The 12,916-nt window shown below is 52.7% G+C and overlaps 1 protein-coding gene across 1 annotated transcript; it reads right to left on the bottom strand.

Annotated features, from left to right (window-relative positions):
• Positions 1-627: 627 nt before the first annotated feature.
• On the bottom strand, positions 628-2,173 carry LOC134562359 (olfactory receptor 14A16-like). The gene has a single exon (XM_063419734.1). It carries the CDS (start codon positions 2,154-2,156, stop codon positions 1,224-1,226), a length of 933 nt encoding a protein of 310 aa, XP_063275804.1. The 5' UTR covers positions 2,157-2,173; the 3' UTR covers positions 628-1,223.
• Positions 2,174-12,916: the final 10,743 nt, after the last annotated feature.

The following is a 12,916-nucleotide window of genomic DNA, read 5'->3' on the forward strand; positions in this document are numbered from 1 at the left end:
GAAATGGAGGGTGTGATTAGACTAGAAAGGGCAAACAGGGATAGGCAAGAGGAAGAAATCTGGATCAATGAAAAGAAAACAAAGGTGAAGCAAAAGAAATGCTCAGTAGAGTTTGTGGATGGCTACCAGGCAGCCCTGGCTCTGAGTAAAAATGTCTGCTGTGGCACAGGAAACTCACAGCTCATGAGAAAAAAATTTCTGGCTCACATCAGAGGCCACCACAAACCTGAGTGGATTCCCTCCTGTCCCCCAGCCCTTCCTGGCCCCAGGGGCTGATGGCATTTGTGCTCACTCAGGTTCATCTCCCCACACCAACACCATGGGGGTGCTCACGCCTGCTCTGGGCAGTGCAAACAGGGGCTCCTGAGGCAGTGCTGCCGTGGCTGTGCCTGCAAGGATGCAGCACCTGTGTGAGCTGGGGGAGAGGCCAGGGCTGCAGAGGGGGATGTTGTTGGCAGGTGCATGAGGCCGCTGTGGGACGCTGCCCTGGGGTGTCCAGCGCAGTGGGGATGGATCAGCCCCTGCTCTGCTGCTCCTTCCTGTCTCCCCCAGGGACCTTGCAGAGCCCCAGCCATGCTGTTTGCCCCCAGCCTGCCCACGGCCAGCCTGGGGCTGCTGACGGGGCTTTTCTGTGCTGAGCATTGGCCTGGCCGTGTTGTGGAGAGAGCCTGGGCAAGGAGCCTGCAGCCCCCAGGCCCTGGCCTGAGGCGTCAGCGCTGCCCCAGCAGTGCCCATGGCCTGTCCCTGCTGCAGCCCCGGCACTGCCACCCCCAGCCCTGTGCCCGGCCCCGAGAGCACTCAGGCCCTACAGCAACAGCAGGGCCAGGAGGGCAGCGGGGCAGGGCCACGGCAGCAGCACTGGCAACACCAAGTGCTGCTGCTGCTGGGCACAGCTGCTGTGCCAGCACTGATCTGCCCCAGCTCTGCACACAGACATTGCTGCTGCAGCCACAGAGAAGAGAACAAAAGGAGGATCTCATCAGAAAACACTGCTGGGAGAACCTTTAATTTGTTTAAAATCCACCATGATCACAGCTCCTCATTGACACAGTCTGGGGCTAGAGAAAACATGGAGAGAAACAAAACAAGAAAGTTCAAAAACAATGGCCTTGCTTTGTGAAAATCAATGAAAACTAAAACAGCGGAAAAAAACCCAAAACCAAATCAACAACTGCTAAAAATATGTATTTTATTGGGACAGATTGCAGAAACTGGCCAGCAGTTTAATGTTTCTGAAATGATCCAGTGATCAATCTCCACACTGCAGCCTTGAGCTCCTGGTTCCTCAGGCTGTAGATGAGGGGGTTCAGGGTGGGAGGCACCACTGAGTACAGAACTGACACTGCCAGATCCAGGGATGGGGAGGAGATGGAGGAGGGCTTCAGGTAGGCAAAAAAGCCTGTGCTGATAAACAGGGAGACCACAGCCAGGTGAGGGAGGCAGGTGGAAAAGGCTTTGTGCCGTCCCTGCTCAGAGGGGATCCTCAGGACGGCCCTGAAGATCTGCACATACGAGAAAACAATGAACACAAAACAGACAAATACCAAACAGACACTAAAAGCAATGAGCCCAAGTTCCCTGAAGTAGGATTTGGAGCAGGAGAGCTTGAGGATGTGTGGGATCTCACAGAAGAATTGGCCCAGGGCATTGCCATGGCAGAGGGGCAGGGAAAATGTATTGGCCGTGTTCAGCAGAGCGTAGAGAAAGGCACTGGCCCAGGCAGCTGCTGCCATGTGGGCACAAGCTCTGCTGCCCAGGAGGGTCCCGTAGTGCAGGGGTTTGCAGATGGACACGTAGCGGTCGTAGCACATGACGGTGAGGAGGAAATACTCTGCTAAAATGAAAAAAAAAACCAGAAATAGCTGTGTAGCACATCCTTCATAGGAGATGTTCCTGGTGTCCCAGAGGGAATTGTGCATGGCTTTGGGAACAGTGGTGAGGATGGAGCCCAGGTCGCTGAGGGCCAGGTTGAGCAGGAAGAAGAACATGGGGCTGTGCAGGAGGTGGCCGCAGGCTACGGCGCTGATGATGAGGCCGTTGGCCAGGAGGGCAGCCAGGGAGATGGCCAGGAAGAGGCAGAAGTGCAGGAGCTGCAGCTGCCGCATGTGTGCCAATGGCAGCAGGAGGAAGTGGCTGATGGAGCTGCTGTTGGACATTGCTTCACTCTGGGCATCATGGACTGTTGAAAGAAGACAGTGACAAGATGATATCATTCTATTTGAGTCAGTCCTATGTATTGTATTTGGAATCCTCTAATAATCACTTTTATTCCTGTGAATGAATTTTGCTAAACTTTTTTAAGTTCAGGTATCTGCTGCTACTTAGTTACTGCTACATCTTAAGCATTGCTCTTAGCCTGAAAGCTGGGGAGCCCAGATGAAAAGCAGAGCTCTCTGTGCCCCAGTGCACTGAGACCTGCTGGTCCCCACAGAGGTGCCCTTTGCTCATTACACCTCCCTCTATTTCAGGGTGATGGCACTTAAAAGTTTCCTGAAAAATAAAGTGGACTCTCTGAAAGTTGTAATTGAAGTTTGCAATTTCAAAACAAATTTTCCTAAATTCTTCTCACCTTTGTTATCTCTGTTGCCTGACACATGGGGATATCCAGGGTTGGTCTGTCTCTCTGCTGCCTGGAGTTGTGCCTACTGGGAGCTGTTCCTCTCTGTCCAAGCCTTGTCTCTGCCACTGCTCCCAGAGCCCAGCCCAGCCCTGGGGGCTCAGCTCTGCCCTGCACACCCCTCCCAGCACAGGGCACTGCCCAGGGGCATCTCCCTGGCACCAGGGCCTTAAGGGCCGCTCAGACAAACACAGATGCTGCAAGCCAAGGTGCTGCTGCTGCTGTCTGTAGCTAGAGGAGGGTGAGGAGGCACTTTCTGAGGGAGATCTGAGGCACATCTGCTGATCCCCAGGCTGACAGTGCAGGAGTGTCAGTGACACAGACAACCCTGACAGCCACTTTCCCTTTCCTTCATGAGAAAGCTGAGAGCAGCCCTGGCCATGCAGCACCATCTCCACAGCAGCAGGAATCTGCCCTGATGGGGGTGGCTCCTTCCACCTCCAACTTCTCCCCACAGTCCATGGGAGCTCCCAGGCAGGCTGAGAGCTGCCCCTGGCAGGTGGCAGATGCCCTGGGCTGGCCAAGAGCCCTCAGGGCTGCAGCACCTGCTCTGCACCACAGCCCTGGGCAGCCCTGGCTGCAGCCCCAGCTTCAGCCCCTGCAGCCGTCCCTGGCAGCAGGAGCCGTCCTGCCCTGTCCCTCTGACGCTGCCCAGGGCAGCCCCGCTCTGGAGCACATCCTCCCCCAAAGCAGCAAGGGCAGCAGAGCCATCCTTACAGTCACCTCAGTGCTGTCCTGGCTCAGCTTGAGGAGATCCCTGCAGCCACAGACTTACCCTGTCAGAAGTGGGGAACATTTCTCCACAAAGAAGCTCAGAATTTCCAAAAGTTGTGAAGATTTCTCCATGAATAATCTCAGAATTGTCCTTCATGTTGCTTTGAGCCTCTGTCTGCTTCACTGCTCTCAGGTACCTGCAGGCAGCACCCTCAGCCCTGCTGGGCTGGGAGACAAGCTGCTCCTCAGGAGAAATGTTATTTTAAAGCTCCTCTTGGTTTCCAGGAGCTGCCTCTGTTCCAGGAGCCCAGCCCAGCTCAGCAGCACAGTAACAGCAAAAGGACTTTAATGAGTCTCTTGAGATTTGGTGTTGTTTATGTGAGACTCAGTCCCCCAGAGAGTGTCCAACAAACTTCTCAAGAACTCAAAGTCAGATTAAAAACTCCAAAGTTTCTTAAGGTTTTAATGGGTCCCACTGAGAAAGTGTTGCTGGATCAGTTAAATCAAAAAACTGGTGGCAATGATGACAGGTGGGCCAGACTACTGAGCAGGGACAAGGAGACAATGAGGCCCCAGGCCTGCAAGGGTCACTTGTCCCCTCCTGATGCCTCAGGCCCAGGGCCAGCAGCCATGGCCCAAGTGCTGCAGGAGTTGGCTGTGTCAGGGCCTTTCAGCTGCTGCCCATGCCTGTGCCCTGTGCAGCCCAGGCTGTGCTACGGTGTCCATGCCCTGCGCCTCTGTCCCTGCAGGCTGTCCTCATCCCCCGGCTGCCCCACCTGGCTGGGCCCTTCCTTTGCTGACAGCTCTGCGTCCTGCCTGCCTCTGCCTGGGCACACAGAGCCTTGGGCTGCTCCAGACTCCTGCTGGGGGATGTGTTGCACCTCATCCCTGCCCTGGGAGGGAAATTCCTCTCTCCTTGTGTCCAGTCTGGGCCTCCCCAGCTAAACTTGGCATTAATTCATTTTTCTCTGGTTGTTTTCCACTAGGTGAAAAGGATCCACCTTCTCTGAAACCACTCTTTAAACACTCCCATGGCTCTCCTCCACTGTCCTCAGTCTCCAACCCAAGGAGCACAGAGCTCCGTTGTCCCTATAAAGTGGTTGTGTGCCTGAGGCCTCCAAACCCCATCTTGGGAGATCTGTGGGCCCTCTCCAAGATGTTTGCAATTGTGAACATACTTCTCATAGTCCATGAAAATGGCCATAGGACAGGGCTAGCCAGGCCTCTCTCTCCTGGTTTCTTTGTGTGGGAGCAATCTTTTCAATATGGAATTTGGGAGGCCAAATTCAAATTTTGGCCATGGTGCCTGGACAAGAAGGTTGGTTCTTTTCCACAGGAGGGAAAGAACAGAGCCCCAGAGTTTCTGGAGCAGATGAGAGGTGAGCACCAGAGGCCAAGGCCAGCCAGAGCTTGAAGGGATTTTTTTTCTGGGATCTAGCCTTGATTATAGGAAATTTTGTACGAATAGTACCAATTTTGGCAATGGACATCTAAAAAGATGGGTGGTTGTTTTCCATAGCAAGGAAAGCACAGAGCCCCAGGGCTCCAGGAGCTGAAGAGGGGTAGCCCTTGACACTCCAAGATCAGCCAGACCTGTGAGGTGGCCCCTGGGAGGCCAAGCCAGCCAGACCTGTTCCATGTTCCCTCGGTTCCATGCGGAATTTGGAGGTGGAATCCCAATTTTGGCCATTTCTGCCTAGATAACAAGGACAGTTCTTTGCCATAGGAAGAAAAGCTCAGAGCCCAAGTGTTTCAAAGGCAGAAGAGGAGAGAGCTGGCTCCTGGGAGGCCAAGCCAGCCAGACCTGTTTGTCCTGGCAACCTTTGGTAAAGGAGGAGTCCTTCGATATATGGAATTTGGGAGGAGGAATCTCAATTTTGACCACAGACACTTTGAAAAGGATGGTTCCTTCCCTTTTGGAAGGAAAGCATCAAGTCCCAGTGTTTGGAAAGCAGGTGAGAGGGACCCCCAGGAGGCTAAGGGCAGCCAGACCTGTCTGTGTTGGCAGATTTTGTCTGGGAGCTCTCCTTGGATATAGGGAATAATCCTTAGATAAGAGAAATTCTGGAGGCAGATTCCCGATTTTGGCCATGGGCACCAGGTCCAGATGGATGATGTTTTCCCATAAGAAAGAAACCACATGGTCCCAGTGTCTGATAGAGAGAGGAGATATGGGCCCCTGGGTGGCCAAGGCAGTGAGATCTGTCTGTCCTGACAGATTTCATCTGGGAACAATCTTTGCACATCAGGAAATTTGGAGGAGGAATCCCAGTTTTGGCCATGGGCCCTGGAGGAGAAGGACAGTTCTGCCCCATAGGAAGGAAAGCCCAGAGCCCCAGTGCTCCAGGGGCAGAGGAGGAGCAGCCCTCAACATGCCAAGGTCAGCCATATCTGTCAGGTGGTCCCCAGGAGGCCCAGCCAGCCAGAGCTGTTCCATGTTCCCTTGGTTTTGTGGGACCCCACAGTGTCACAATGCTCTCCTTGGTTCCATGAGGCCCTGCAGTGTCACAATGTTCCCTTTTGCTTCTGCAGTGTCACAATGGCCCCTTGGCTCCACGCACCCTCGCTGTGTTACAGTGGCTCCTCTGTGACACCACGGGCTCCACAAGGTCACCACGGACTCTTGGTTCCTTGGGAACCCCGAGTTTCACAATGGTCGCCGATTCCATGGCGTACCACAATGCACAGCCACTATGGTAACCCAGCTGTGATTGGCTCAGCTGTCAATCAATCACACTCTCGCAGCTGCTGCCTACCCTTACTCTGATTGGACAAGCAACTAGAAGTCCCACCCAAGGGGCGGGCCGATGGAGGCCCAGGGGGTTAAAAGCCGGAGCACGAGGCCAGCCCATGCTCTGATTGCTGCCTTCTCCTGGGGCTCCTCTGTGAGCGACGCTGGAACCCGAGCAGCTGGTACCTGTAGGTGTGTCTTTCTACAGATCTGCTGTCTTTGTGTGGTTCTCCATTTCTTCTTCTTCTTCTAATCCTACTTACCTGGGACATTTTTGAGTTAATCCTTATCATCTTAAGGGTTACAGGCTTTTAGGTTAAATGGGCTAAGTTAATGCAGTTAATGCTATGATAAGAGTTTCATGTTGAACTGGATGTTGTAATTAACCCTTTGCCAAAGTTCCTTGATTGTCTGTGTTTTGGCTGTAAAATTTTGTGTCACTCTGACCTCCTAGCTCAGTTGGTTACAGCGTGGTGCTCATCACAGAGGTTGTGGGTTCAATCCCTGTGTGGGCCATTCACTTTAGAGCTGGACTTGATGATCCTTGTGGGTCCCTTCCTACCAAGAATATTCTTTGCATCTGTCCATGTTGAGAAGATCTGGTTGGTGTTCCTCCTTTGTAGCAAACACGAGTAAAGAAACCTTTGGTTCCCCCCAGCATTTAGGTTTTCTGGGCTGTTACAGCCCTGCAGGCTCACAGTGGCCTCTTGTTTTCATGAGGCCCCACAGAGTCACCCTGGCCCCTTGGTTCCATGGGCCCCAGCAGTGCCATGATGATCCCTTGGTTCCACAACTTCCCACAGTGTCACCCTGGCCCTTGGTTCCATGAGGATCTGGAGTGTCCCACAGGTTGATGCCATTTGTCCTTGCTGCCCCTGCCATCCCCCTGCCCCACAAACAGCCCCGAGCCACCCGCCAGGGACAGGCCCTGCTGTGCCAGCCTGGGCTCAGGGCTTGGCCTTTCTGCTCCCTGCAGCCAGCCCAGGCCTTGCTCAGCATTGCAGTTCCCTGCTCACAGCCTTGGGCTCCCTGCAATCCTGCCCTCAAGGATCTGCTCTCAGCAGTGCCTGCGCAGCCTTGGGCACTCCCTGCCCTCAGTGGGGCCCAGGGATGCTCCAAGGGACTTGGAGTTTTGCTTCTGACCCCCTGAGCAGCTTCTGCAACTTTCTCTCAGTGACTGAGGGTCCTGGACTCAGCCTCAAATCCACCGGGGGTCTGATGAAAAATCGGAAGTCCCATTTGGGCTCCTTGTCTTTCTTCAATCTTCCTCAAGTCTTCAGGGCTTGTGCAGCTCATTGAAGTCCATTTGTAGTTCTTTTAGGGAGGAAGATTTCAAGGTGCACCTCATGACTTTTATCTTCAATCAAGTGAGTATTTTTTTAATTTTCAGTTTAGAGAAGAGCTGATAGAAGCATTCCCCAGGTGATCTTGATGCTGAATGTCTCCTTAGGAGGTCTGGGCATGGAGAAGAATGAGCTCCTTTAGGGCTGACCCTGTTTGGACAACCTGCTCCTCACCCCATCCTCACCATTTCTGACATGGCCCACCTGGGACTGACATCCCTGTGCCCTGCATCAGAACCTTGTCCCCTGAGCTCTGCAGCTCCATGTCCCAGCCCATTGCACCATGTCCCAGCTGCTCTCCTCAGGGCTCTGCCTGCACACAGGCCCAGGAGAAGTTTTCTTCTTGGTAAGGAAAGAATGGAAAAGTCTGAGCAGGTTTCCTGAACAACAAACCCCACTCAGGAACCACATGCTCAGTCCAGGCTGCCTGGAATGATGTCACCTTTCTACAGGGGGCAGTATGACCAGTAATGACCTCTGTAAGCAGAATTCTTTGAGTCTTTCAGCTGAATTCTCTTTCTCTGTCCTCGATCTGTGGTGGATAGGGTTGCGCTCGGAAGAAATCAGGCTGTCACAGGCAGAGACGGCCTTTCCCCCTTGTGATCAATGTTACCCAACACCCCAGTTTTTTTCACAGTTTGCACCACCCTGTTTCACCCAGCCATGTCCGTTTACTGTTGTGCCCAATTTGGCCTGACTATGACATATGTAGAAGGGCATGGCTTAGCCAACCCAACTTATATAACCCCAAGCCCTGTTCCAATAAAGGCCATTTGCCGTCCACCACATTGGTGTCAGCGTGTCTGTGGCCCGAGTGGCTCAAGTGAGGTTGGGCTGCCGTGCCGGCTCTCGGAACCAGGTCGTCACGCCTTTGCTAGAAGGCAACAAGTGGTGCTGAAACCTGGGACATCCGCGGGAGCGTAAAGAAGTCAACGGGAGCGGGTATTGCCTGGATGGGAGCAGCGACCAGAGCGGTGGAACCGTCTCTGGCGAGCTGGATGCCACTGGACCAGCCAAAGATGGAAGGTCATGAGTGAAATTTATAAGCAATGGGGAATAGACTGTAATTTTAAGGATTTTAATCTTGCTATTGCAAGATTTATAGAACTTGGGGTCATTACTATACCTGTGGATGTTTTACATCCCAAAGTGTGGGGCAAATGCACCACAGCTCTGGCTGAAGAGACTGAGTCTTCGGGCAGTGGAAAAAGATTGAAAGCGTGGGGGAAAGTTAAGCTAGCTCTGTGCAAAGCACTCTATGAGCAGGAGACTTGGAAAGTCACTGAGGGCCCGCTTGTTGCACCCAAACTGGGGGTGGGGGCCGCCACACAAACCATCACAGAAGGCGATCCCTCCGAACACAGAGGTTCACAAATGCAAAAACCCCCTCCCCAATCCCCAGATTTGAACCTTTCGGCACCCCCTGAAGCCCCCCTGATCCCCTCTCTCGGTTCCCTGCAACCTCCCCATTTCTCCCCGAAACTTCCCCAAAAATCCCTGACTGCACCGCCCAGCCCCTCCTCACAGAATTTAAAACCCCTGTTAGGAGACCAACCTGCACAATCACTTTACAGTGAGTTAACTGAAGGAGCCAACGACATTATGGCAAAAGCTAATGTAGAAAAGGGTTTAGAAAAGCCACCACCATATGCCGTTCAAAATGGCGCCAAGTCACCGGGAGGGGGCAGGAGCGTTGAAACAAGCGGCGCGAAAAAGAGGGCGGGCGAGACCGGGGAGAGGAGAGAAAGGGGAGGCAGCAAACCAATCAGGAACTGCTGTTGGAATCATATCCTTATAAGGAAGAGTTTTCCCTCCCCGTTGGGGGCGAAGAAAGCCCTCCCCTCAGGAGAGGCGGGGACAGACCTCCCCATCCCGGAGGCGGAGCGGAACCTCCCCTAATCGGAGGCAGGACAGAACCAAAGGAAAGGAAAAGTACCATCTCAGGAGGTAGGGGCGGGGCCGAAGCCAAACAAAAAGGTACCGGAGCCTGGAACCGCACTATTGCTCAACTTCCGGCTCTGACAGTTGCACAACTCACTCGGACGACTCGTCGTACACCGACACAGACTCCGAGAAAGAGGAAAAATACCGGGTGCAGCCTAAAGGGAAACCACATAAAAGCCCTACTGGTGTTGAAACAAAATCAAAAAGGGAATCAACCCAATTTACAGACTGGGGAAAATAAAAATGGCTTGCGCGGGCTGGGGGAGAGCAGCCAATGTACATGCATTCCCGGTTCAGGTAACTCGAGAAGGGCAGAACGAACAGAGAGTTCACACACCATTAAACCTCAAAGATGTACAGACAGTAGTCAAAGCAATTCAGGACAAAGGAATTAATTTGGTTATGGTCACCACTCTTATAGATGGTATTTTTGGCAACAACAACATGCTCCATTTTGACATTAAGCAATTTTGCCGAATAATATTTGATGGAGCTGGAATGATTATCTTTAAACAAGAGTGGGAAGACAATTGTACAAAACTGTTAGCCCAAGCATCAGGTGAAGGACAAGCACTACACGGCTCTACCTTTTCAAAATTGCTAGGATGCCACGATGAGGTGATTACCCCCATGCAACAGGCCAAAAGCCCGACAGCCGCTGAAGTTATAACTACAACCCAAGCGGCCCAAGAGGCCATCCACACTGCCTCTAGACTTGTGTCTCAGCAATCACCATGGGCCTCAATAAAACAGGCAGAAAGCAAAAGCTTCACAAAGTTTGTCGACCGGCTCCAAACAGCAGTCGACTCTTCATCTTTGCCTTCAGAGGCTAAAGGCCCAGTCGTAGCTGACTGCCTCTGCCAACAATGCAATTCCATAACAAAAGAGATCTTATGGTCACTGCCGCCAGGAGCCAGTTTGGCAGAAATGATTAGACTTGTGGTGAAAGAGGAAACTTGGGTATCCTCTCAACCAGTGGCTCATGCACTCACTAACACGATAGGCTGTTATAAGTGCAGTCAACCAGGCCACATTGCAAACAATTGCCCACAAATACAACAGCCACAACCGCTGGCTCCCCCGTGCCAAGCACGCGCAGACCTTACACAAGAGGACCTTGCTGAGCCTGTGGCAAAAAGGGCCAGTTCACCAAAGATTGCAAGTCCCGGGGGCAGGGAAACATAAGGGGGAGGGGGCAGTCGGGCTGCATACATCCTCCTCCCACATGGAATGCAGGGCGGCCCAGCTATGTCAAACCCCCCTGTCACTGGAGCGAACAGCTCCTGAACCCTTTACCCCCACGATAGATGACCAACTTTGCAGCCCAATTGGTGGCCCAAACTCCACTGCCCCCACCACAGACAGCAATTCAAAGTCCACTTGTGTTCCAGGATCTGCAGGGACCCCCTCCGGGGAATGGAACCCCTGGGTGGCCCTGGCAGTAAAGATAGGAAAGGATCCGCTGATAGTGTGGGAGACCTGCCGCCTCCACAACAGCCGTGATGACTCTGCTGTCAGCCTTGGCTTCTGGATGGATACCGGAAGCAACTTCACGGTAATCCCCCAAATGTCCTGGCCCTGACACTGGAAAGGAAGGGAAGGAAACTAAGGGAAAGTTCCACCTGTAAATGGAGTTGTAGGGTTGTCCCGAGCATGGCAAAGTGTCCAACCAGTGACTCTAATACTTTACACAAAAGACAAGGGACGAGAGAAACCAATAGTTCTGTACCCATATGTCATGCCCAAATCCCCACCCCTGTTAGGGAGAGAAGCCTTAACCCTATTAGGGGCCAGAATTACAAATTTATCCTAAGGGCCACTGCCATGCACCCCCCACTGCCCCTTAAGCTAGTTTGGAAATCTTCCAATCCAGTGTGGGTTGAGCAGTGGCCCTTGTCAAAGCCTCGAATGACAGCTCTTTTAGCACTGATTGATCATGAGTTGCAGAAAGACCACATAGAGCCCTCCACCAGCCCGTGGAACAACCCGGTGTTCGTGATTCCTAAGCGGTCTGGCGAAGGCTATCGCTTCATTCATGATCTCAGGGAGGTAAACAAAGCCATTCAACCCATGGGCCCTGTCCAGATATTGCTCCCACTGAACTCAGCCATTCCTGAAGGACAGCCTTGTGCCGTGCTGGACATCAAAGACTGCTTTTTCTCCATCCCATTGCATGCTGAAGATAGAGTGGTTCGCTTTTCAGTCATGTTCCCTAACAGCGAGCGGCCCAACCTACGCTTCCAATGGAAGGTCCTGCCCCAAGGCATGGTTAACAGCCACACCATATGCCAGATCACTGTAGATCACGCGCTAGCTCCAGTCCGCCTCAGCGACCCGTCCGTGAGCATCATCCACTACATGGATGACATCCTTGTCGCCGCACCATCAACGGACTGAGTGGATCAGCTAGGGTCTACAATCACAGAAACACTCAAAACTAAGGGATTTGAGATTGCCAGTGTGAAGATCAAGAAAGGACCTTGCGTAACCTTCTTGGGGGTGGGAATCACAGGAACCTACATAACCCTTCCCGAAATGAAAATCCGCTGAGACATCCGCACGCTCCACGACATGCAGCAGCTTGTAGGATCTCTGCAGTGACTCCATAACATCATCTTAATTCCCCCCAAAATCATGGAACCCCTGTATGACCTCTTGAAAGGAAAGAATCCCTGGGAGCCAAAGACCCTGACGCCAGAAGCAGCAGACTCCCTCAAGTTCATTGAACAACAGATGTCCACAGGCACACTTGCCAGATGGAACCCAGGTGTGCCAGTCGACTTGTATGTCCACTTTATACCAAAAGGGGGAGTGGGAGCATTAGCCCAGGGACTCCCTGAAAAAGGCCAGCCAATCCAGTGGGTAGTCATGGGAAAGCCATCGTGTGCTTTCTCCTCAGCAGTCGAACATATCTGCAACCTAATCATGAAAGGCAGGAAGCTCGCCCTGAAACACCTAGGCATTGAACCAGCAAAGATCTACCTTCCCTTCCGCAAGCAGCTGTCCACACACTCCACAGCAGCATCAGAACATCTGGTGCTTGCCCTGACTGGTTTCAGCGGAGAAGTGAAATACACAGCCAAGCCTCCTTGGACCCGATTGCTGACAGTTGTCAACACTGACCTCCCACTGAAAGTTATAGATCCACCACAACCGGGACCCACAGTCTTCACCGACGCGTCTTCAGCAACCTCAACAGCTGCAGCAGTGTGGCAAACAGAAGGACAATGGCAATGCACCAAAGTGACAGACCCCACGTTGTTGGTGCAGCAGCTAGAAGCAGCAGCCGTGGCCTTAGCATGCAATCTCTTCCCCAAGGAGCATCTCAGCATTATCACGGACTCTATGTTTGTAGCAAAACTCTGCCTAGCCATGTCTGTTCCAGGGGTCACAATGTCTACAGCGGCAGTGATGCTGGAAGAAGCCATTTCCTCCTGCAAAGGCACCTTTTCGGTCATCCACATTAATAGTCACGACCCGGTCAAGGGTTATTTTCAAATCGGCAACGACAGAGCAGACACTGCAGCCAGAGGAATATGGACTTTGCAAGAGGCTCACCAACTACAC

This window comes from Prinia subflava, chromosome 27 (assembly GCF_021018805.1).
Source record: "Prinia subflava isolate CZ2003 ecotype Zambia chromosome 27, Cam_Psub_1.2, whole genome shotgun sequence".
In the NCBI taxonomy this organism is placed as follows: Eukaryota; Metazoa; Chordata; class Aves; order Passeriformes; family Cisticolidae; genus Prinia; species Prinia subflava.

What these genes read in the sequence shown, in the direction of transcription:
- LOC134562359 (XM_063419734.1), bottom strand. Translation starts at nt 2,156, where the DNA reads ATGTCCAACAGCAGCTCCATCAGCCACTTCCTCCTGCTGCCATTGGCA.